This window comes from Scomber japonicus, chromosome 4 (assembly GCF_027409825.1).
Source record: "Scomber japonicus isolate fScoJap1 chromosome 4, fScoJap1.pri, whole genome shotgun sequence".
Lineage (NCBI taxonomy): Eukaryota > Metazoa > Chordata > Actinopteri > Scombriformes > Scombridae > Scomber > Scomber japonicus.
Window position 1 is genome coordinate 10474069 of NC_070581.1, and position 27037 is coordinate 10501105.

A 27037-nucleotide genomic window follows, 5' to 3' on the forward strand; every position below is an offset into this window, starting at 1 on the left:
AGGATTCAGGTGTGAAGCATGTTGATCAAACAGGAGGATACACACTTAAAAGTTTCTCTCTGTTTATTAAAGTACTCTGACGGGGAAAAAAATAGCAGAATTCACTTTAAAAACATGAACAAACTTACTGTACCTATACAAAAGTCAGAGTTAGAGGCTCTCAGAGTTACAAAAGTGAAAAGCACTTTGAGACTTGACAATGCTTCATAGAAAAAGGGAAGTCAAAGCCCGCACTGCTGCTGTCATGAGACTGTAGCATCGAACTACAGTAGAACTGGACTTACTGGACCTGACATTTTAAACCAGTATCAATTTTCACACATGGGTTAAAGAAGGTCACTGTTCAAGTTAACCTGGAATGCTTATTGTGTAAGTGTGGGCTCTATTTAAATGTACTTAAAGTTCTGCTGACACGTTACAAACTGTTTAAAATCTGAGTTTAAGATGAATATTGTTAAAATAGACTTCAACAAAAAAAATAATTAACAACTGAAGAACGTATTCATGTAAAAAAGTAACAAATAGATTTATTTTCAGCAATGATACATTGTAAACTGGTTAATAAACATATAGACTTAACAAAATACATCTTATTCAAGCATCACATATATACACATACTCAGAGTTAAGGGAATGATTGCCTTTAGAGCTCGGTTGGTCCTTTTTTCACCTTCATCTTTTCACCCGAACACGATTAGTTGAGCCAATTCACCATGTATATATTAACATCTAAAAATGATATCCAAACAGATATGTAAGATAGGCCACCTTAAAGTATTTAGCAAAGACTGCAGTGGCAAACTGAAAAGAACAGAGTCACCAAAATCTGTAAAAAGTCGATTATTGAACACACACTCACTCACATTTCAGACCATGGTCACTTTTGGGGGCATTACATAGACTTAAATTCATTTCCTGGAGACTTACGCAGACCCCAACCATCATTATAACTTGTTTAACCTTAACCATAACGTTAACCATTCATCCATAAATCTTTTTCCCACATAAGGACACAGCTTTTGTCCTCAATTGGACAAGCCATCCCCAATTAAATCTGAAATTTGTCCCCAAAAGTAGCCCATGACAGACTCTCTCACACACACACACACACACACACACTCTCTCTCTCAGACCATTAAAGCCTACAGACGTTTGTCTATAAAACCTACACAGAGTTCAGCTATGGCTTAAGAAGACATTGTTTAAAAAACTGATGTTAAAAGACGTTGAAACATCTGAACTGTGGTCTCCTTGCCTGGAATGAACATAACCTCCTGACACCACACGTCATCCAACGCATCTACTACATGACTGCAGAACAGAGGTACGATGTAACATACTATAGATTTCAATTAGTTGATTAAGTTTCATGTGCCGCAGACAGCAGAGACTACAGTCAACATGTAGTTAATCAGAAAATGAACAAATCACAGATGTGTGGTGTATGACTTGAAGGAAGGAAACTTAAAAAAAAAAAAGTCTATACATTAATGATACCAGTGTTTAAGGCACAGTCTGTACAGTTGGGCCACTACTGCCAAGTAATCTGCTCTTCCCCAAGATGCACATAGAATTTGCCATTCATCGACGGCATTACATCAGTTTTTCCTGATTTGATTAACAAGATAATTCAGGGAAAGTTTGAGCTGACAAATTTCTTTACAGTTCTCAAAAAAAAAAAGAAAAAAAAAGGTGCAACTCTGCCTTTACCTCTGTGAGAACTAGCTTGTGTTGTTTATAAAGTAAAAGGTGTGTCCCTGCCATCCACCTTAAAGATAAAAAAGTGCTAGAACAGACCTGATAACACCCATTCAGAGTATTGCATTAACTGCCATCCACAGCTGACCTTGTGCATTTTAGTCCAAGAACATCCCAATCTTTGCATTTCCCTTTGATCACTAGACTTCAAAAGGCCAGTTTTCCACAGGCATCTCAGTGAAAACACACAGGGACGATCCTGGACCAACAGTGGGGCCAAACTCCATTCAAAAAATCCAACATTTTAACGTGCTTACATAGTTAAACATAACCATATCTTTTTGGGAATTTTACAGACTCTTCATTAATGCTTCATACTTTTAACATTAATATATTACTAATCCTCTGAGTAGCTTGTGTGAGATTGATTAGACTCAATGTTTATATTTGCTTGCCTCTTATTCCCACAGTCTGATTCCACTAAAATACAATATGGTGGACCTGCAGCCAAAGTGCTAGATGTTTCATTACTCATTGACGCAGTCTTTTATGGAATCATTTGATGAAGAGCGACATTATTGTGGCAGATATTTTTGAGTGGAGTTGGAGACCTTCAACCCATTGAAATACGAAACGGCACAGAGCACGGTCAAGGTTAAAAAAAAACAAAAACAAAAAACTTAGGAGTCCTGGAAACCTCGAAGAAGGACCTAGAAGATTGCCAAAACAGCTTTCAGAACTCCTCGTCCTCTGAGCTGAGGTAGTTCTGCTTCTTCCTCACGTTCCAATGTAAACACTGGGCCAGGCTCTCGAACCAGTCGTTGACCGGGTCCCGGAAACAGATGGAGGGAACGGGGAAGCAGGAAGTAGTGATGGTAATACTGCAACAGAGATGAGAAGGAAGACAAAAATCACAAAAGCTGATTGTTACAGAATTCTTAAGGTCATATGAAGAAAGAAGAGGCCAGGTATTTGCAATCACACGAACAAAAGAGGAGGTGTTGACATCAGATTAAGTAAGATGACTTCCTTATGAGGAAACACTGGGTATGTGTTGAATTACGGCTCGAGCGACTCAAAATGACTGGCAGCTCATTTGGTGAACCAGAAAGGTGATTATCTCTGGACGAGTTACATAAAGGAAGGAGCTGGATCTGACACACATGGGACACACTTGGCCTCAAGCCCATTAGGCTGTTTGATAAGGTTACATAACAAAGCCTGTAAGTGTTGAGACAGCTGCTGCGGGAGTTAACCTTATTACCCATTACTGAGTCTGTGGGTTTTGTTTTGCTCCATTTACTCTGCATCACCCTCATTGTTTCTGTGTACCATGTTTGTGTGGTTAAGGTGTGATGACCAGTTCAGTATGTGGACTAACCTGTCTCCGTGGCAGATCTCTTGTCTCTTTCTTCCATCAAAGGACACCCAGGCTGTGTTTCTGGCACCGCGTGAGAGCATGATCTGAGAAATGACCAGCAAAGAATGTAGACATGTCAGACTTTTTTTATTTTTATTATTATTTTTTAACATCTCCAATCTCTCTTTATACTAAAATATACAATCGCTGTTTCTAAATAAACTCTATCACCCAGATTAATGATTACTTCATTTAAAGATATTAAATGTTGAAGGATGCATGTGACAGTACTGCATGTTTTAAATTGATTGATGAGGAAGAAAACATGCTAAATGTGTAAAAAGTGTGAAATCCACCACACCCACCACATTTAGCAAATAGCTTGATTTCAGACATAAACTAAAGACTGAAGCGGTCGGGGTTAATACCTTGAGCTCCACCCCGGCAGGCACCACGATGGGTCTGAAAGAGAGAGAGTGTGGGCAGATGGGGGTGATCATGATGGCTGGGACGTTTGGATGGATCATGGAAGCGCCTGCTGCCACTGCATAAGCTGTACTGCCTGTAGGTGTAGATACTATCACACCTGAGGACACACACAAAAAGGGAATAAATTACATGCACAAAAATGCCTGTGTTTTATCCTTGCATGAAAAAAGGGGAAACTGTGAGGTATTTAAACATTTATTTAATTGTTTAGTCTATGAAAAAGTCAACAATTCCTATCACAAGTTTCCAGAGCCTGCAGCAATGTTTTCAAACACAGAACAGCAGCAAAGCCTCACATTACAGAAGCAATAAGCAGTAAATCATTTGATCATTTTTAATATTCAATTAACTATTTAGTTGATTCATTGTTACTTGATTGACTATTATACTACACTAATAATAATGTAACATGTCTGCATTAAAAATCAAACAGGACAAAACTCACCACTGTGCTGTGTATTAGTGACTTTAAATGCTTTTAAATAATATACTATTACATAACTTTAGATATATTACTATACAAAATTTAAAAATAGAGAAATAATAGAGTATGACTGACTGAAACTGTTTTTAAATGGGAGTCACTTGTATCTCTCATGCATGTGACTGTAATGTCTAGAAACATCGGTACAAAGTTCGATTCTGCTGGGATGTGAAGTTGGAAGTGGGAGGTGCAGTGACTGAACTTTGCCCTCCACACAGACTGACCGCTCTCTGATACTGGTCTTGTTGAAACGTGGTCGTGCAGTATGACCTGGACTGACCACGTGTAGTAAGTATTAACATTTCTCAACTCACTCACCGTCTCCCTGTACTGTGGTAATGAGGTGTCCGTCCAGAAAGAGGTCCACATTGGATAGATAGGAAGAGGGCCCTCTGTCCACCACCACCTCGTTCAGCACCTGAAACACAGTGAAAACAGACTCAGGTGTCAATTTGTGTTTTTCCAGTTTACCATAAATAACATGACTGACACCTTGTCTACACTACTACAAGCTGCAGATGAGAAGCATTTACAGTTCTGTCAGTGTTTACGCTGACATGTGGTTCTTTAACAACAGGTTTCAATCCTGGAGGCATTGACTGAGTCACGATGTTGACACCACATAGGTGAGCTGTTTTGTTGTAGACTATTTACACTGCAGACTAATTGATTTCTTTATTAGGACTGGCTGCTATCACTGTACAAGTTTATTTTTATCTGCACTTTTTCTTCCTCTGTCATTATGAACATTAAAGGACAGGTTCACAATTTTTAAATCTATCTAAAAAATAGTCAGATGCCCAAGTGAACAATGAAACAGTTTTTTTTTTGCCTTGTCATTCCTTTATTTAACTGTTTAAAGTTTATCTGAAGCTCATATCAAGCTTCAGTCATCAAAGGAGTCAAATGAAGTAGATATGCTTCAACGTTATAGTCTTTTTAGTGCCAAAAGTTCCTCTTTTTGTTACTACCACCACAGCTCAACAGTAAACACTGCCCGAAGAAACACAAAGAGCCTTTTTTTGATGCTAAAAAGACTGTAAATGCGGCAGGTATCAACTTGATAAGACTAACTCAGACTGCTATCCAAGTTTTAATAAGATAAAGGTGTGTAAATATTAATGCCTGCAACAACTCTGCATTGGTTTAAGGGTCAGAGTCTACCTGATACTGCACGGCTTTGCGGCTACTTTCGATGTCCCCGTTGGTAAGAATGATGCCCTTTTCGTCCACTCTGGCCTTCTTGTCCCAGTTCTCTTTAAGCACTCGCACTTTCAAGCGACTGCGCAGGACGATGGCAGCGTTACCTACATAGCAATGCAAACACAAATATGTCATGTCTCTGTTGCAAAGGAAAACATATACTTTGCAAAAACAGGACGGGGTGTTTATGACAAAAATGCTGACGAACAAGTTGCACAACATATAATACCTTCAATTATTTGGGTGACCTGAGACTGGTAGGTGTCAAATTTAAAAGGGGTCAAGAAGCCCAGGGAGCCCAGGTGGAAGGCCATAACTGGTGGAACACTTTCCTACAAACAAACAAACAAAGGAATGGTAGGATTGTTATTTTGCACCAGAAAATGTACAACCCCCCCCCTCCACACACACAGGCTGGGTTTAGAAGTGACGTTAGTAGAAGTTAAATACCTGGAAGAGTGAAGATGCATACAATAACGTCCCATCTCCACCAAGACAGATGATGAAGTCCACACGATTGGAGATGTCATCAAGATCTGAGAAAAAAAATATAAAGACAATAAGATTAAAATATCTCATATAAAATCTTAACCCATTTTTTCATACGTAGTGTCCATATGATCATAACAAAGTTGACCAGCTGCTTTTCATACCTTCTCTGAAAGTGCAGAATTTCTTCGTGATGGCTCCGAAGTTTTCATCACCAGAAATGGCCGGGTCCTCTAGAACTTTCTTTTCCACGTAAACAATCATGTTTTTCATCTACAACAACAACAACAGATAGAAAGACACAGGTTTAGTAATAATTGATGGGAAGGGTCATGAGGTCACCCCAGAGACGTTCACGTTGATCCCTCACCGGCTTCCCACCAGCAAACACTGTCACTTATGTTTGTTGTTAAAAAGCTTCCCCATCACAGTCTGTGGTCAACACTTTTTGGTTGAGTGTGAGTGAGTGAGTGAGTGTGTGTGTGGTTCATACCTCGGTGAGGAATATGCAGAGCTCTTTGAAAGGCTCGAGCAGACTGGCATCTCGGATCTTCTTGATGACAAGGACACTTTTTGGGGGCTTGTTCCACGTCAGTCTCTGGCTGGCGGGGTCCTGAATGTGCCTGGACACACAAATGGTAAAAAGGTAAATGGACAGCACGTAAATAGCGCCTCTCTAATGTTCCAACCACTTAAACTCTGATAGCAGGGGTTAGTGGGTGCAGCCATCTGGAGGACTTTTGGGGTTCAGTCTCTTGCCCAAGGACACTTCAACATGTAGACTGGAAGAGCCGGGAATAGAATCGCTGCTCTTCTGATTAATGGACAACCCGCTCTGAGCCACAGCCACCATAAATACAACTTTCATCTTAGGAGGGAGGCTCAGATTGTGGCTGATGTAACATCTGATAACTAACTGAAGTGTCCTGGTGTCTAACATAACCAGGACTACTTAGCACCTATCCAATTATAGGGACAGGCTTAAAGTCTAGCTCTATTGGCACGTTACTGCTGACCCTCATGTGCCGTATGTAGCACCTTCTCCTTAATTCAACCTGTGAGATAAGTTGTTTAATGTTTAGAAAAAGACAAAACTGTAAAAAAAAAAAGGAAAGATAACAACGAGTGTGTGGAGTTTATGAGAGACAAGGCAGCAGACGAACAGAGATTCAGCTTTAACAGTGCTTCTCAAAGAGGGCAAACATCTTTTTAAAATTCAGCGTTTCAAACCAACTTATGAAAGAAAGGAAGCCACGAGTTATGAGAATGTTATGAGAATGTTCTCAGAAAGAAAAACACAACACAAAAAGGACTAAACCTCCAGGAGGCATGAAAATCTGCACTCCCCGCAGGCTGAAATAAATCACAATCATATGGAAAACGGGTACAACTTAAAACTGCAAATTGCCAAAGGGTGCAAGTCTTATTATTTAACAATGCTAAAGTCTGTTGACTTAAGTTAGTTACAGCTCTCACTGGTTGCAGCTCTGTCATACTTATTACCAGTTTACTGATTGTACAACAGGCCTGGTCTGGTTCTCACACAGTAATGTATCTTGTAACATCATTTCAGCTTTGAAGCAGCTGTTTTCTATTTCATGCATTTATTTATTGCCTAAATGTGGGTATTAGTTCACTAGACAGAACTGCTACACATGTTTCAAAATAACTCACTTTATTAATGAGTAGTTGATCTCAAAATACTTAAATGGTGGTTATCACACTTCCTAATGTACCACATCTCATTACTCCTATGAAATCTCTCATGATGTAATGATTTCAAATAGAAACAAATTTAGGCAACTGAGAGCTATCAAGGTGCGTATGATACCTTCATTAAAACGCAAACCACACTGTCAGTTGTACATGCAGGCAGGGTTACCCTACCACAGGCTGACCTCATACACTCTCAGTACTGAACTTCACAGCCATTTGCTTTGCTTCTAATTGCTTGTAAAGCAGCGTCAGTATCACACAGTGACATTTACGCCAATCACATGTGGAGAATGGCAGTTTCAAGCATCTCTAAAGCATTGCTGTTACCAAATCAGTGGACTGTATGAAGACTAAATGGGATGATTTTTTTATTTGCATCTGCTCAAAGGACAATCTGACTCAATTTAATTACATCAGAAAACATAAATGAGTTATCATATGGTTATTATATTAAGTATTTTACATCCAGTGACAGTGAGCGGTGTTCCCCTATACACAGCTCATGTGAATATATTTATTTATGACTGCAGTGGTGGGTGACCATGTGCTATGGTAGTAGCTCTCAAACCAATAGGAGTCAAAAGTCATGCCTCCTTTCCCTCTGCCAACACTTTTATTCTTCTTCTACAAATAAACATTTACTATTGTTAAATAAATCATGAGGGAAATGAGCAAAGCAACAAGATGATCAGGAATATAAAGTTACCTTAGTTTACAATGCTGCTTACACTTTGCCCAAAGCTATGAGAAGAGGCTTCCTCGTATTTTCTTAACTTTGAACTACCTGATTTGTTTGCTTAATGGGAGTCACCTGGTTTTCTTTTCTTCTCTGTCAAAATGTGACCATCTTCTACTCAACATGTCGTTGTGCTTTCTGAATAAATCTTTCTAACTTGAATCCTGAGAGGCTTACTAGCAAAAAAACTGATTTATTTCAGTTTATTTCCCCTTCACATTTTTTCCTTCTGGTCATGCAGCCACACTGCAATGCGTCTACACCCCCGAGGAGAGGCCCACAGTCAATGCTACATTCATGTCATATTTGTTTCAGTGTAAATACAAGCTGCAAGCACTTTACTTTGAAATCAACTGTGCTCATGCAAAGACGACATGGCAACACGAACATCAACACAATTACTTGGAAGTTGCAGCAACAAGACAAGAGGGTGTAATCCAGCTCTTTCACTTCTATGACATGTGTGACATGACACAAGAAGAGCGTGCCAGGAGATGCAATAGATCCTTTGAAATCATCAGCTTCTTATTTTGAGTTAAAAAAAAAGGCACACCCCAGCTAACCCTCTATGATAGAAGATTTGACCAGTGAATGAAATACATACCTCACAACAACATTCTTTAGACACAATCACACAGGAACAATAGTAACAGTAATGGTATGAATACATTATAACATATCCTGTTCCTGTTTCCTTTTCTACTCACTAAGTATAAAGAACACCAAATATGATGAGGTTAAACACAAAAGCACCACTAACTAAAAACTCCACTCCTAAATTCTCCACATTGTATTTGGAGGTTATTGTGTCCATCCACTGTCACATCACAACTTTAAAAAAGAAAAAAAAAAAAAAGAAAAAAGGCACCATGGTTGGAGGCAAACATCCACTTACTAAATTAACTGAACCTGATTGAACTGTAATGAAATTCACCCAAACAGACAACAGACGAGTACAGATACAAAGCTGGAGCTGTGCTGGCCGGGTTTCAAATACAAACAGACAACACAAAGCAAAACTTCATTAGCATCTGAAGCGGGGGGCGAGCTGTGGTCTAATCACCAACAGTTTCTCATCTGACCAACTCAAAGCATCCATATCCTGACCTTCACCTTTCATTCAACCACCCCGCTCTGTTCAGACCACAGCCAGCCTGTGTTAACATGCAAACACGGCACTTCTAAACTGCCACAACCACTACCAAATATGGTGCGCCTGAACCTTAAAATCCCGCCAACCCAGGGCACCGAAGCCAAATTTAAATCCTTTTTTTTTCATTTCTTTAATAGACATAATTTGTCTAAACCTTTGAAGCCTGACATCAGTTTAATATTACTATTAGCTCACTGCAGGAAAGCACTGTGAACATCTGCTTGGCAGTAATCCATGCGCTGCCCACTGCTGCCAGTTAATATTTCACCCAGCAAACATGCTCTCTCTGTTGAGAAACAGACAGGGAAGATGCTAAAAACTCAGCTCACCATTTCCACACTTTGTTCTCGTCGCGGTTCACGGCAGACTCCTGCAATACGCACTGGTTGAACTTCATGGTTGTACACATGTAACAAGGATGCTGCCTCGGCCAGGGGGGGGGGTCCACTCAGCTGGAGAACGAGGCTCTGTCCGCCTGGCCCGCGCTGACACAACAACTCATGCTGCCTTCAACAACTTCCTCGAATGCAACACATTGCAGAGCTGCTGGAGCAACTGAGTGAATTCACTTCTTGCGGTCCGAGTTATGAGTCAGTCAGCGTCCGTCTGAAGGGCTGAGTGAGGATGAGAGTCTCTCCATACGCTGTGGTCGGGCTCCCGGATCAGCTAACAAGCCCTCCAGCTGGCTACACTGGTGCTATATTTGTCCCAGTGAGGACTTAACACTAAACCTTCCTGGTGTATTCTGCTGCTGAATTAACGCTCTCACTCATCTTAAGGTTGACTTCATCTCAGCTCCCGCCCACTCAGCTGTACTGGACACTCCCATTTAAAAGGAAGTGCTTTCCTCATTGGACAGGTGTGATTTACTGAATCCAAACAATGACACAGCTGTTCCTAGAAACGAGTATATCCACTGTAATGACAAGAATTACGTAGAGAGCCAAGGCCCAGCTGATAACTTGAGGGATCATTTGGAGTCAGTGCCCTGAGGCTGTAGATGAAGTCAGGTTGGATCAGGTTAAACTTGATGTTCATCAGAGAGCCTCACATGAGATTTTCTTTTCTTTGACCCATTTATTTCTGTTTTGATTTCTTTTACATTTTCTTCCGCTGCCCTATGTGACACAGGTTTTTAAAACTGACCCAAATCAACCTGAATATCTACTAGCAACATCACCAAAGTAGCACTTCCATCACCTCAGAAATATTCCAAAAATGGGCAGCTTTCTATTACAGTCAGACTCAGAAACTCTTACTCATGCTTTTGTCACCAACAGAACAGATTACTGTAACACTCTTTTCACTGGTCTTCCTTTAACAGCCATCAGCTTCATTCAAGATGCAGCTGCCTGTATCCCAACTGGGAGGCTTACAACAGCTCCGCTGGCTACCTGTTCATTACAGGATTGACTTTGAGATTCAGCGCCTGGTCTACAAAGCACTGAATGGTCTGCAGATTTCTCAGATCACAGCAGGACAGTCGGTTCCTCCAAATGGTCAGTGCAATCAAACACTGGTGACAGAGCCTTTAGTGTTTATACACCAAACCTGCTGAACTGAGGATTGCACCAACGCTATCTTCTTTTAAACATAAGCTGAAGACATTTTTATTGTGTTCATGTATGCAGGTCATTATTTTCCCCTGTTCTATCACTCTGCAAAACACTCTGAATCATTTTTCTATGATACCATGCTATACCAATACAGTTGAACCTATTAGAGATATCCCGAAGAGGGGAAGGGGAGGGGGGGGGGGGGGGGGGGTTGTTGACCTTGCTGGATATAGCAGTCCTGAGGAGGAGAGAGCTGTTCTGTCTTTCTGCCATCTTTATTATCAGCAAGGCTGGTGTTACAGAATGTGCTTGGTGAGGGTGGAGGGAGGCAACATGGCAGAGATTGGTTGGGAGGTGGGGGGCATTTTTATCAGCGAATCAAATTCAACTTCAAAAGTGTAAAACATGGTGGGGAAAAAGGTTTTCCAGGAAGCCACAATTTTAAATTAAAGATATGGGCTGATCCACTATATGTGCTTCTTGCAAATGTACTGTACTTCTGGTTATTATTGATCATCATTATAGTAACACTTGCATCATTTCAATGAGTCAGGTATGCAGGTTATGCACTCAGACTGTTTAGTTTTACAGGCTTTAAATATCAACAGTTGATACAGACGATGAATCTAGGACAGTTGAAATTTGAAATTCCCCTCTCCAACGGTTGTTGAGGGGGGTGGGAGGGGGTGAGCTGGGGGATTTTCCATGATGATTGGAAAGAAGGAAAGAAGGAAAGAAAAGGAGAAGAAGAAAACTTTTATACCAGTTAAACATCACCTTTTATGAATGAATTTTATGTCAAGTAACATAACTTCACCTATCATTTCAGGGAAAGAGAAAGTGGCATGCTGACCTGCTGGAGGGGGAAGTCCTGACTGAGTTATACTACCAGCCAGGCCTATATGAGTGAGTGATGTAATTCTGAATTACAGGAATACAGCAGGATGTTCTTACTTCCTACTATCCCCATTGTAACTACTGTGCTGTTAAAATATATTCTGCAAACCACAAACCTAGTTCTGCATATTATTGATGCTATTCAAATATATTTTTAGCTTAGGGACCTAAGGGGAAATATCATTTACTGTATAAAAAGAAGCTGTTTTGTTACTATATATGGTATTATACACATTAACATATATCTTTTATTGGTGTTTATGTATGAATAAAAAATATGCATTGATGTGGAAAATGTGAGATGCAACATTTTGTAACTGTCTTCAGGTACAAAGACTTCTGTCATGTTCTGTGACAACGTGAGAAAGTCATTAAGAGGACAGAAGATATTTAAGTTGAAAACATTACTACATGCAGTATCAGTGTAAAGTCTGATATGCTCCTGCTGACAGCAGTTATTTATGAGGCTGATTGTTAAGAAAAAAACAAAGACAAAAGGCTTTCCATCATCTCCTTGGGTGGTTGTGTGTCTCGCCTTCAGGGTGTGTTCAGGGCGTTGGAGAGCAACGTAATGGCCTGAGATTCTCTCTAGTTAACCACTCAATTCTCCCCAATGATTAATACCCAAAGCAATACCAAAAATAACCAGCTGGCTGTGCAAATCTACCCCTCAGCAGTATCACAACCACACCCTGCCACAGAAAGAGGGCATTAAGTGGTCTGCTAACGGTTTAAAAGGTGACTTTCTTTACTTTGATCTTTTGTGGCAAAGCAGTTTTTTTTATTGCTTCATGCATTTAAAGTGCAATGCCTATATTCAATAATTATAACATTATCTGTATGGCACTTTAAAAAAAATAATAAACAAAGTGCTTCACAGTGCAGAGTACAGACACAGTATTTCAGTGATGAAACAGGTCCTATACATAGAACTGCAGTGCAACCTAACCTTGTTTTGGATGTAAACATAGCTGGGTTTTGCTACTTTTAACCTGTCTAGCAGCTTTAGATTTGAGGAAGCTAATCCTTCAATTGAAACAATCAGTGCTGCCAGCCACTTATATGACTGAGGGAAGCACGAGGCCAACAGTTCAGCCTGGCTTTGACTGGAAAACGCCAAGTCTTTCATAACTCTGCTTACTGACTCATTATGGCAGACCTGTGCAGCAGCAGGTGGACACATTATCATTAACTCCTGTTTATAACGCAATCCAGTGCAATAGCTGTGCAACAGTTAAATACTGACAGTCTTTGTGTTAAGTGTTTAACTTGTGTTGATACTGTGTCAGAGTGCGTTCCATATCATTCTGTGGTCTGCTGAATGTGTTGCATTATTTTTTCATGTTTAAACAAGACTAACAGCTCCAACACCCTTTACACCCTCTACCAAAAAAATCAATGTTAGGAGCTTTGTGAGGTTGGTAGGGTTGTGCATTGGATTTCTTCATATTAATATTGAACAGATAAGTTCAATTCTATTCATTAATTGAAATCAAATTATTCTGCAACTACTCTGATGATAGATTAAGTCACTTTTTTATTATTTATCTTCTGTGATAGAAAACTAAATATATGTGGCTATTCTTTTGATGCCATGAAATAGCTTGTTTTATTTGACCCACAGTTCAAAACCAAAATATATTTAAGTGTGACAATTCATTCTTGACCTTGAAAACGAGTGTTTGGCAAAGTCGTTCTAACTCACGGTCCACTTACTACCTTTATACTGGAATTTCAACATCATTTCACAGTCTTGATCAATGGATGGAGCACTGGAAAAAGCTTGTAATTGGATGTGATGAACATGTGTTTACTGTAGGTGTGGAGCCTTTGGCAGGGTTAGTGGTTAGATAATAAGGCTTAATTACAAGACCCACAGAAGCCCATTATGGTTTGGAAAGATATTAAATGTATAACTCTTATTAATTAATAGAAGATGTCAGATATTTCTGTTTGATGTATCGGTGCATCCATGGAAGATATCCTTGGTTTCAATATTCCAATAAAACAGGTTGAAAAAGTATAAATATGTACGTGACATTGCTGTAGTGTGATGTGCAATTTTTCTGACTCTGAAGTTACATAAGAGGATGTTTCAATATTTAGGTGCAAGACTGGACTCATGAGGCTACCAGCCTCTGATAAACCACCAGTTTAGGAGAAGTGTACCATACAGTATGCTGTATTCACCAGTTACACAGTAGATCTGCAGGGGAGGCTGGTTTTAGTGTTCATTGACTCTCACCAGAAATAAGTGAGACTGATGTCACTCAGCAGCCACATGATACTCAGCAGTGTGGTTTGTGTGCACAACACTTTCAGTCTCAAGAAAGTTTGGTGTAAATGTTCATTTGATTTGAGGTAGCTGCCTAATTTAAAGATTCTATCAATACAATGAGCAGCGTATGTGTTTAGCTGGTAGTTAGTGGTGTTTAATGCTGTTTTAACGTAGCTGCATTAAAGGAGGTGTTCACAACTTTTCAAGTCTGTCTGCATTTAAATGTTTAGATAATAATTTTTTGGCCATTTCTGCTTTATTTTATAGTGATATACAGCACAGCATGCACTGTACAATGTGACAGGAAGCCAGCTGCTGGCAATAAGCATTTTCTAAAGGTTTAAAAAAGTTTCTTCTGGTGGCCTCTTAGCCTCAACACTGCAGAACCAAAACCATCTCTGACATTTGACTTTTCTTCAGGGGATAAATGTTATCTCATAAGAAACAGTGGAAAATTGCCCAATCTGGCAACATTTAATGGGTGTCAAATTTTCAGGAAATGGAAAAATACCACACACATACTACTTTCGGGCACAGAGAAAACAAAGACTATGCATTTGGGCAGCAAATTTCCATTAGTCATCACATTTGATGATATGATATCTACTTGATTTGACTCATTTGGATGACTGAACCGTCATACAGGCTTGAAAAATTGTGGACCTGTCCTTTAACTAACCCCTTAGCATCAAACCAAAATCCACTGAAGTTAGAACTGAATTTTCTTTGCTGGCCAAGTAAAACTATACTTCAATGATGATACTTTAGATAGCACAATAAAAGACAAGGCAACGCTCTGAGATAGTGGCTTGACTAGTAACACTACATCTAATTGCCTTTCAATAGGGAGGAGGTTTCTGTACCAACCTGTGAAACCTAAATGAAACAACTTCTGGAAGGGGTCTGTTAGCAGTCAGCTGTACTGCACATTCCTTTTTCTTTTCAACCAAATGTTTAAGCTGCACTTTTTTATGCAGTATGGGGAAGTGTAAAATACAACTCACTAAACATCTGACTCAAAAAGTGTGTATATTATTAATTATAAAATGAGGACAGGAACGACACCAAGTCTGTTTCTGGCCCAACAGGATTTACAAGCAGCAAGTGGCCTGAATGATTTCTGGTGTTGCACAAACTGAACTGACACTCCTATAGAGATCCAATGATTCATGGTTTTAACAAAAAACAACAGAACAAACATTCTCCATGATGTAAAAAAAAACATAATCTCCATCTACTTACATGACTGCGTGTGGATTCTGGAGCATGCATGCCTTTGGGCCGAATGTGGTCACAGGGCTTGGTCCATGAAGTGACTGAGTCCTCCTGAAACACAACATTCACATTAGGGTAATGGAAACTGTTTGTCAAGTATGTAAATGAAGATCTATAGAAATAACTGGAGAAAACAAGCTATTTTTATACAGGACACACTGGAATTTTAAGAGTCACATTTTCCTTGTTTACCGGTCAGGTCAGGTAAGCTTAACTTGAGATTGATTGATGTCATGCATCCTTTGTTGCTGATGTAGGTCTCTTAAAAATCCTACATTGCTAAATTTGTTTTTATGTAAAACATTGGATCAAATTCATTTCACTTTCAATTCTCCATTTTTTATGAAAAAGAGAGAAGTAGAGTCAACGCACGAGACAAACCACCAGTCTGACTATCATTATTAGTAGACTAACATAACATGCTATATTATGACCCTTCATATTGACTAATAGGAGACTGTTCATATTTCCTGGAAAATGCTGACAATTCATTATGAAATGTTTGGGTTAATAGGAAAAACAAATACTGCTATCTCTCCTACCTGCAGTACAAATACTGCATCAGTAATGATGACATAACTACTGACATTACTACCAATCAAATAACCATTAATATTAACATATCAGATATCGCTATCTACCCTGGAAGTCATGTACACACAGATGAGGCAGCTTTCTGAAGAGTGGAAAAATCCTTTAACGCCCTGTCTGTATTAGACTTTGTTGAAACAATGCTATTGTATTAGAGGTGAAAGGTCAGTGATTTGTGTGGAGCAATACAAAATGGCGGATCCTTAATGAGACAAGCCTTTGTGCTGCATCACGTCGCTCAGCCAGTAAATCCTCTTAGTAGTCTGAATCTAGGAATTCACCATCTGCTGTTTCCAAGTTCTTTAAGCTGCATTAATCAATATTTCCATATTAACACTGAATGAAATGAACATGTGTAATGTAGTCCTGCTTGTAGTCTCAAACCCTCAGAGAATTGTGACTGTTTTTAGCTTCTTTTAACACATTGTTTAGGATTTACAGCACATTCACTGTGCAGTTCAGTCTCACTGCTCGTCATCATCAACCCTATTTCTAGCAGAGTTGGTGGAGACCAAAACAGAGCTGAAAGGAAAGTGAATATTTGCCTGATAGATGACTCCACTGAGGTGATCATGCTGCTTCATCAGGTGTGACAGTAAGCATCATAACTTTAGTCATAACAAGGCAACAAGTTCAGTGTTCAGCTATTACTAGCTTGTTTCTGAGTATTTCTGTCCTCTAGGAGATCAAATGTATTAATACAACTTCAAAAAAAGACATACATTTCTGTGATTTTCTGTAAATAATATACTGTTGTAATGCCGGATGTCTATGTTAAACATGGCCAAAGTTCTAAAATGAGCTGAATGCATGTAAAAATGCTGCCTCAAGTCAAAAGTCAGGGCTTCAGCTCAGCTCTAAACAGTCTGTTGGCAAAGTTACCTCATTGAACTGACATCTGTTGATATCTGACATTGTGTCAACATAACGTATGACTGTTTATGTTGATATTTTGGATTTGGCTTCAAACATAGTTGGATTTATTTGAGAATTTAATACTTCAAATAAATAACAAGAAAAAGAAGTAAAATTGTATGACTATTGTTTGTTAACATAGCCTTTGGAGTCACCAAAAGTTTGATAAGGGGCAACTTCAGGGAACTGGCCAATCAGAACAGAGTTTGATCAGGAGGGGGGTCTTAAAGGTACAGTAGCAAAAAACGGCCTGTTTAAGAAAGAGGCTGAACTAAGGGGCTGCATAAAGAGCCAGTATCAGTTAAATAAAGAGTTCTTTGAAATACAAATGTTAAGATTCTGTAAAGTATTCTTGAACATAATTCTAAATAAACAACTGTATAATAATAAGAAATACTGAGCAGATGCTGGTTGAGATGAGAGACACACAGTGGCTATATTTAAATACATGGGATCTTCTTCAGGTTATTTCTTTTACATATCATCCTATCTATAAATGTTTCATCACATGACAGTCATAAAAACATTGAAAAATAAACTCAATAAAACTGTATTTGTTGGGTGTGTTTCAACATCTTAGTCATCTTTAAATTTCCTCATTTCCTCATCATATTAGTTTTTATTGAGCACACAACAACTATTAGTCACTAACCAACATACAGTGGGACAACTTCACAAATCAACACTGCTTTTACCAGTTTCATAGAAATGTTATCAATACTAGCAAAAAAAAAAAACTGTGTATACATATATAAAGTTAAATTCTTCCAATTTCTCAAAGATGCTTCAGCCATGTTCAATGTTTAACTCCAAATATTAAACTGTGTTCAGCTTGTCTTAACCTCTGACTTTATTTCAGGCTTTAAACTAAACTCACATTCAGATCCTGAGCCCAATGGGAACCCACTTACCTCCTGTTTTTAATTTTTTATTTATTTATTTTTTTTAAATATGTCACTACTGTCTGGACTTCTGTATTATTAGAAGGTAACTAGCTGATTCATCACCCTCCTATCCTAGTTTCTAAACACTTGTTTGTGTGCTCATCTAAATGTATCACAAATCCTGTCAAATGTCAGGCAAATAAGAAGTGGCATTTCCAAATTAGGAAGAACTCAATAAAACTGTATTTGCAGGAGTGTGTTTCAACATCTCGGACAAGCGTAATCTTGACATTTCCTCTTCGTAATGGGACAGTTTTTATTGGTGCTTTTCAGGATGTGTTAAGGAAAGTCCACACCTTTTCACTTCTCCTTGTCAGAAACCCCAAAAACTGTTGCTAAAACATACAAACAAACCAATTGCAACATCCACACTTGAATATATATTTACTCTTCACTTCCCTGAAAACATTTCTGTGATGGTGGAGGGGAACGTACACAGGCATGCACATTTCTCACATGTCTAAAGGTGGTGCAACACAGATCATGTCACAAGGCTGTTTAAGAAATGTTTTGTATTGCAACTTAAGGCAACAACAGCAGCTTCTTAGATACCACATAGAAGTCAGGTTTCTGTGTGGCAAACATTCTCTATTGAATTCAATAATCAATACTTAGACATGTTTTTTTGGGTTAAACAATTGAAGAAGTGTCCTGTTCCTTCAGTAACTTCATATCAGGCTTCGGACCTACGCTTCACATGTCAGGTCTTGTCAATTGAGTGTGGTTGAAATATCACTTTAACCCTTGGAGCAACACAAAGTTCCTCCCTACCTACAGGAACTGATTACACCACCACTCGTAGCTTGCTCCTCCAGGTCCCCAGTACTAAGCTGTGCACCATGGGGGATCAACCCCTTTTGCTCTGCTGCACCACACTTGTTGAACAGCCTTCATAACAATCTCAGGGCAGCACAGACCCCAGACTCTTTAAAAAAAGACGCAACACCTCTCTATACAGAAGGCTTTTTCATCTTAATTCTTACTTATTTCTTTATGTTGTGTGTTATATGTTTTTTAACACTGTAGCACTTTGAGATTCAGTATGAATTAAATGTATTATTATAATTATTATTATTATCACATTACGTGAAATTGACATGACAATCTGGGTGGATCATAACCTACAAATACAGCAAATCTATGCATGTCTGATAAGTAACTATTAGAAGAAGTTTTGACTCAAGGCTGATTCTAAATGTATTGATAGGACCTAAATCATTAGTAAAAGTTTAGTAAATTAGCAATCACTCCTTCATCTCATCACCTTGACAAATCGTGGTTCCCCTTCTTCAACTCCCACCTGTATTCAGAGGAGCTGCCGGCGGACGAGGTGCTCAGGCTGCGGGTCTTCTTGTTGCGTCTCGTCAGGCTGCGGCTGGAGACCTCCCCTCCGTCACAGGCAGAGAAGCAGTACGGGACAGCTTCCACTCTCACCTCCTCTCCACCATCCATCTCAAACAGCCTGGCCACAAGTAAACTGACAAGACAATCATTCATCAGGCTTGAGTTGATTATCAGTCAACAAAGATACACAGGCATCATGGAAACTCCACTGAATAAGGAATGAGTTACAAAATGCCCTAAAACTTTAATCATGTATTCCTCATGCGGATTTTATAGCTTTATTATTATTATTATTATTATTATCTTATCGTTTTAAAACTTTTATGACTTTATTTTAGTAATTCCTTGTCGGTTGTGTGGTGGCGGCGTTTCTCTCTGTGTCTTATAAATGTTTCTGTTTTCTTGTCTCTTGTGCTTCTTAATCTCAATAAAGACGGAATAAAAATACATTAAAGTAATAACACATACATACATATACCCACCAAGCCGCATATATGTATGTACACATTCAAGTATTCGTGTCGGTTTCATCGCTGTTCACGTGACTTGGTTCAACTACACGGTTAATTCAATTGAAAACGCTTAATATAAGTCGAGATATTAGAAACAAAGAGGTCACAATACTTCTGTTATTCTTTTATTACTCTTAGAAACTTTAAGGTGATGTGAAAGTCTCACGGACTGTCACATTACAGAGTGTGAGGCTTTACTCAGTTACATCATGTGAGGAAAGTTGGATAAACAGCTTAAGCTACAAACAGTTTAATAATCATGGTACAGCTCTGTAGCAACCTCGTTATTACAAACTTTATAAATTATCTGTTTTGTAAAAAGAAGTGTAATTACTGATAAACGTGAGCTAACTACAACAAGAAGCTCCGACGTGTTTGTTAGCAGATGAATGATGAGCTAACTGAGCTACTGTTTAGCTAGTCTGCAAGCTAGGCTGCTAGTTATAGACATGGACACAAAGCGTAATGTCTTTCACTCCCGCGGGCGAATTTAACTCTTACCCACAACGTTACACCGGACAGCACAGATGTAGAGGCCAGCAAAGTGCCGCAGGGTCAGAGACTCGCCATCATTTCATTAGATAACGCCGCTACACCATCTTACTTCACTGGAGAGCTGTCAACAGTCAGCTCATCACTTCCTGACACTCACCGACCAATCACAGGCTCTCCTCCCGTTGACGTCATGTTGGACGACCTCGTCGAACCAGTGTTAGTAATCCTGTTATAATAAAGTAATCATGAATATATACATTCAAATACATGAAATATAATTCATGTATATTTAAAATATTTTATTAGGTTATATATATAATAATATAAAATACATATCAATAATAGAAATACATGTAATAATATAATAATGTATATACAGATACAGATATATAGTCCTATTACACGATTATTTAGAGGGACAGATAACAATGTAATTAGACTGTAATAAAAGTAAATAATTATTATAATAGTTGAAAAAGTTGGTTGTTCTGTCACATCACATTTTACATCATTTTAACAATGCTGTTTCTGACAGGTTTTCAAATGAACCTTATTAGGGATCCACTTCCAATTCATATATTCAGATTTTTAAAATGCCAATTAAAAAGTGTAATGTTTATTTGAATCAGGAGGATATTTGTATTGAGCTTGTGCTTCATTTATCTATATGTCTATAGTCATCAGATGTTTATTTATATTATAATTGAAAATATAAATGATTATCTATGTTTCAAAATGAGTGTGTTTTCTGTGTGATTTAGAGCAGCCGTACATGTGACTTCACCACAAAGCAAGCAGGCAAGTTAAAGTTTTTCCAGTTTGTCTGGAAACTGATGCAGCAGAGCTGATCTGCATTGCTAGAATAACTTGCTCTGGGGTCCTGAAGCAATAATGAGCGCCACTGTGTGGCTCACTGCTCTAATACAAATCTGTCCCTTCACAGTTGTACATTTTCCTCATTACATATATTCATTTGTCAAAACAGAAGGAGTATTTACAGGGGAATACATTTATTTTTCACTACAAGTCATAGATATGACCCTTATGGTAATTACATGCTCAGTGTAAAGCAGAAAACTGCTGTAGGACAACATGAACAGCCTAATCTGTCTAATCTATACTGAATTATTATTATTTATTTATTTAGTTTTAGGATTATTTCTAAAACAATGTTACCAACCATCCATCAATACATTTTTCACAAATACAAATGCTGCATGCTGTTTTAAAAAAAGTCAGCAACATGAAGGACTGTCTTAGACATCATCAGGTTGTCCTTGGTAATACTCAGTTTATTTCATATTAATAATTTTCTTCTCAGATTGTAAAGCAGGCTCATAAAGGCTTTCTGAATGAATGGACTATGCAAAATAAACAAGTGCTTGTAGTAATCTAACAGGTATAGAAATAAGACAATATATGAACCCTTAAACAGGCAGGGATGGAACATGTGATGTGAAAAATTCAATCCTAGTTACATCATGTGCAAGTAAAACATTTCCATAAATATATATTTTAAATATTTTGAAATTTCTGATTTTTATGAGTTGTATCTCCTCAAAGATACATTGTCTCTATTAAGGTATAAAACATGGTCATAATGGTAAAAACAATTAAATGTGTTATTTGATAAAGTAATGCATTCTTGCCTGCTCTCTGGTCATTAATATCACACATAGTAGTTTATCACTTCTATTAAGTATAGAAGACCTACCACAAGCTTCAATTCTACCTATCTAGTCCTACTATTCAACATACAAGTGAATAACCACCTCAACCAATCATGCTCCTAACAGGGTGTTAAAGAGTCTGTATCTCCTGGTGCACATTGCCTGTTTAAGGGTTCAAGTGTGACATCATTATGTGCACAAACAATGAGAACAGAGCAGCAGGGACTACACAGTGAACACACACTGCTGAGATTTTCAGTTTCTCAATGAAATTATTCCTCTGTGCTTTTGTTTAGGCAGTACTGCATGAACATTAAGTACATCAAGTTACATTATTTAACACAATATATTTTGTCTAATTAGGAAATTATATATATATATGTTAGGAATTGAATAGATTAGGAATACTACAAATGAATAAAAATGTTAAACCGGCCTTCAGAAACTCCTTTATTGCAGTTTATACTGATGTCCAATAGATGGCAACAAAGATCTGGGAGTGCTTCCACACCTATATATTAATGTAATACAACTATCCAATAAACTGGGGTTAAGCAGGGACCAGCAGGTGGGTATATTAGTAACTGGCCTGGCTGAAATATGTAGCTGAAGGAAACACCCTTAAGCAAGGCATTAAACACCTGGGAGCAAAGACCACTGTACATGTGAGACCCATCACAAGTTTATGGTTTCCTTTCCAATTCTGACAATATCACTTAACTTAACGCCCAGTGTAAATACTGATGGACAGATTAGATGTATCTATGTGTAAATGACTGTACAGAGGAGCCAGGCTGATTTAACAGTGGATAAGAAATTGTTTATTTGACTTGAACATAATTACAAGGAAACCAAACAGTCTGCAACATTCTAGCTTCAGTGGGAAACCGCTCTAAGTGAATCACACTCAACACAGTAGGTCATCTCAAACTGCTTTTTATTACATCTTAAATAACAGTACATTTTAATATAGTTTCTATCTTGCATCCAGCTTTCGGTTGTACACTGACTGACTTTAAAATTAAATACAAAAGGTGAAAAGGGAACAGTGGGGGTGCAGAGCTCTACAGTTATTTGATGGAGAAAGAGAGAAAAGGAAAGGGAATTTAATTAATTTTTAATATTTTTTATTTCATTTTATTTTTTGCCAACTCCAGGCCTAACGCACAATTACAGCACATTTTTTTGTACAGAATGTCGCAGAGAAAAAACAGAATGGAAAAAATGTCACTACTGCTAAAGAAAGAGCGTCTCTGTTTACAAGGAGAAGGGAACAACAGAAAGTTCTGCCATTCAGATGCTGCAAGATTTTTTTTTTCATTTTTTATTAAAGGACAGAAAAAAACCTGTTATAAAATGTTTTTCTTAAGTGGAATTTTTGTTTGCTACAGAAGGAATGAAAATTTATTTGTTCCATCGTGTATGTTTAGGTGAATGAATGTACGTATGCAAGTGTGTACAATTTAAACATTTACGTTACTTCTTAAATTTGTGGAATCCCTCCCAGGTATGGACCAAGTAACCGTCTATGTTGCAGGGTTTGCTTCTCAAGTGCATAGCTTTAACATTTTAGTTGAATCATGTATGCACGGAGTAGCCAAAAACAAAAAGAAGAAAAAAACAAAACAAAAAAAATCCAAAAAAAAAAGAAGAAAAAGAAAAATATAAATACCATTGTATTGATATATTCAACAGGTTATTTTCTTAAAGAAAAACATCAAAGGACTTAATTCCATATGCACCTTTTTAAGCAATTCTACAGCATGCGATTCTAAGAGATAACCCACCCATGGCAGACAACCAAAATCTTTTTTTTTTCGTTTTTAACTTAAAAAGTTTCAATATCATTATTTTCAAACATTGATTTATACAACATGTCATTCACAGAGTAGTAACTGCATTTCCAAGCACGGAATGGGCACCTCTGTTAAAAGAGAAACGTCCGGATTGCAACCGGGCTAAAGTGGAGGTACTCCCTACCCGACCAAATCACATCACCGGTCCCAACCACGGGCAACAGAAACCAGGGAAAACAAAACTAATTTAAAGGAGGAAAAAAAAAAGAATAAAAAAGGGGGCGGGGTGGATTATGATCCGATGGGTTAATCTTCATTTAATTATTCTACACTGTCGCCAGACAAAAAGGTGTAAGAATGGTTAAAATGGTTTGTTTTTTTTGTTGTTTTTCGTTTTACAAACGAGCATTCATTATCATAAACAGCATGTGCTTGGTTAGTTAACTTTTTTTTTCTTTAGACATTATTCTATATATGCAAAGTTTAATTTTTGTGCAAACAAAGATTTGTGGACTACACTGGAAAAAAAGAAACGATAAAAGTATCATGGGACTAAATATACAGAAGGGCCAGAAGTGGCTTGAGGACTCCCTGTTGAAGCTAAATTCTCTCGGTTTGTTCTCCAGTGGGATAAAGCTGGATTTAAAATGACATGATCTGGAGGTGTTTTTTTCTTACTTCTCAACTTAAAAACATTCTTTAAAATGTGTAAAGACTAGGAAAAAAAAACAAAGCTTTGATCCTCATTTTAAACATTAACTGACAGTTCACTGATCTACGTCTCTTCAACAAAAAATAATGAAAACAACAAAGAAACAAAAATAAACATGGCCCAAAAAAAAAAAAAAAAAAAGCTATGAGAGTTAGATCACTGTCATGTAATAACCTTCACTCAGACCTGTATATAATGAGGACGCAGGACACATTTGCTTGTTGGTGGCAGCAGTGGTGGCGGGGTGTTTGTATTTTTCACTTTACTACAATACCAGACCATGGTCATGGGAGGAATGCACAATTTTTCACCTCCGTTCCATTTTGATACCACTAAACTCCTCGAGCTGTTTCTTTTTCTTTCTTTTTTTTGTTTGTAGCTGAATGAGTGACAGACAATTGTGCTCTTTTAAATGAGAAGGAGAGAGAGAGAGAATTTTTGCCCTTGATAGTTTTTTGGGGTGTTTGGAGTCAGTATCATGGTGTTTTGAAAAGATTGGATATGCAATAAAATTGAACATTGTGATGTTGGAATGGTCTTCCACTCAACTTTGGAGTCCGGATGCCATCTGAAAAACAAACAAACAAACAAACACAAACATTAGTTGACCTCATGGATTATATATACATGCTTCTCATGCTGCACCTCCATTTCCGACCCCCAGATGGCAGTAAATTCAAACTCTAGCTGAGGCTCAATTTAGCACATGTTACAAAATCATCCACTAGTACATCTGTGCGCTGCTGCTGCTGATCATCAGTGAACGCCCTCTGCTCGTCATTTACCTTCAGACTCTAGTTCCAGATCTTGAGGAAGCTGTCCCAGGACCCTGTTGCCACTGCCATGCCGTCGTCAGTCACACCCAAGCAGCTCACCCGGTTATCATGGCCGGCCAGGACACCTGCGGAGACAGCAAAAGGTTGAGACGCTGCTAACACAACTGCTCTGTCTCATGGATACCACAGGCCTAGACATCATCATAAGCATTAACTGGATATCAGAAAAACGACGTAACAGTGAGTTCACGATTTCTAAGTGAATGACATCTCTATGGGAATCTGGTTTAGGTACATCTGAGGCTCTGAGCACCACTGCCTGACATATTTGGGTTGTTTTTAGCTTTTAGAATATAATTAAATGCGAATACTGACCCAATATGTTGAAAACCAATATTAAACCCACCAATGCATCAAATAAATGGTGTGTGTGTGTGTGTGCGTGTGTGTGTGTGAGTGTGTGCGCCTGCTCAGATGTAGGCCTCCCTATCCCACTATGCAGTCAATAACTGTAAAGTATTCATGCCTCCACAGGAGGCTCTTCGCTGCTGGAGCAGGTGAAGCTCACTGTTGTCCCAGATGGATTTTAATTTGCCTTTTATACAATGGATCTTCTCCTACACACACATTATATATAGTGAGAAAAACAGGAAGCTGCTCCCTGCCTCAATAGCTTGTTAAAAACAGTGATGAAGAACAACATCCACAGTCCTTGCTTGGTGAAAATAAAAGAAAGGGATTTTGAAGTTCTTGCTGAGGGGGAAGGACACTGAACCGACCAACTTTGGAGGACACCTACTTGATTTGTCTAACCGAGACTGCTGAGCCCGACTAGCTCCTTAAATAAGTCATTTTTGCTTCACTTCCATTGAAATTGCTTTTTAGAGGGCATCTCTTTGTGGCCAGTATGGACAAGAGGAACAATTACAGGGACCAGTAACCCTTTCAATGAGCAGAAGAGCATGTCAGTCTTTTTTTTCCCCTGACTTGATAAAATGTTGAACTAACCTTTAATGTGCCCAATTTTTATCTGCAGGTATAAGTCAAAATATTACTTTGGCTACTTGGCTACTCATACATTGTGCTATAAATGGACTCCAATAGTGTGATGTATTATGGTCTTGTATTGTTTCTTACACAACACACACATTCCATGAAAAGTGCACTATTATTCTACTTCTTCTTCTGTATGATTAGCAGTTGGGGGACTACATTGCTAAAACAGCAACCATGAATGAAGAAGTCCTTTTCTGGGAAACACTTACTTTATCTTGCATTTTAATCCATTTTAAGGAAGATTTGCATCTTAAGTTTCATTTGCAAAATTTCCTGCACAACCTGTTCCTGCATTCGTTGTTTTTTCCTCAATATCCAAAAGAAAAGGCAAGTAGAGTTTCAACACTGCTTAACAAATCTCAATAATAGATTGCATGAACAAGTGTTTGAGCCCTTCAAGTCAATATTTAGTAGAGAAACTTCTTTTCTTTTTAGTGTACAGGTGTGTGTCAAGTTTGCACATCTGGACGCTACATTTATACCCACATCCTTATCTGCAAACTGTTTAAGATTTGTGAGGCTTCATGTGGAGCGTGTGTTAACAGGAATTTTCAGGTTCTGCCACATATTTCAGATTTGATGGCTGGACTCGGACTGACTCGGACACTCCAGACAGACACTCAAGCTGTTGTTGTTTTTTTTTTTAAAAGCTGTTCCTGTGTAGGTTAGGGCTTTATGTTTAGGGTCGTTGTCTTGCTGGAAAATCAATACAACAAAGTCTCATCCCTCTCTCTTTCAGACAGCAGCAGTTTTTTTTCCTCCCCTCACGAGCCTCGCAGGTCCGGCTGCAGAGGAGCGCCGCCACAGCACGGTGCTGGAATTGTGCATTTGTTTGACTAGGGCCAAATATAGAGTTTAGTATGATGGCCAAAAAAAAAAAGAAGAAAAAAAG

General features: G+C 38.4%; 2 protein-coding genes across 4 annotated transcripts in view; both read right to left on the reverse strand.

Annotated features, from left to right (window-relative positions):
• Positions 1-45: 45 nt before the first annotated feature.
• On the reverse strand, positions 46-20244 carry nadka (NAD kinase a). 3 transcript variants are annotated; one of them, XM_053317684.1, is made up of 12 exons: positions 20142-20244; positions 19085-19261; positions 15302-15385; positions 6217-6346; positions 5888-5996; positions 5685-5770; positions 5464-5566; positions 5196-5338; positions 4350-4449; positions 3487-3644; positions 3080-3162; positions 46-2579 (listed from the first exon to the last, which is right to left on the reverse strand). In XM_053317684.1, exons 2-12 carry the CDS (start codon positions 19234-19236, stop codon positions 2432-2434), a joined length of 1296 nt encoding a protein of 431 aa, XP_053173659.1. In that variant the 5' UTR covers positions 19237-19261; positions 20142-20244; the 3' UTR covers positions 46-2431. The 3 variants fall into 3 exon arrangements, with proteins under 3 accessions (XP_053173659.1, XP_053173657.1, XP_053173660.1); XM_053317682.1 differs by having other exon boundaries at positions 19049-19261; XM_053317685.1 differs by lacking the exons at positions 15302-15385; positions 19085-19261; positions 20142-20244 and adding an exon at positions 9658-10078.
• A 3260-nt stretch (positions 20245-23504) lies between these two features.
• The window catches only part of LOC128356831 (guanine nucleotide-binding protein G(I)/G(S)/G(T) subunit beta-1-like), a 36958-nt gene continuing 33425 nt past the window's right edge, over positions 23505-27037 (reverse strand). Inside the window, exons 10-11 of the mRNA XM_053316985.1 lie at positions 25099-25214; positions 23505-24881 (exon numbers count right to left, since the gene is read on the reverse strand). Coding sequence (XP_053172960.1) covers positions 25108-25214 — 107 coding nt within the window. The 3' untranslated portion in view covers positions 23505-24881; positions 25099-25107. The remainder of the gene's footprint in view (positions 24882-25098; positions 25215-27037) is intronic.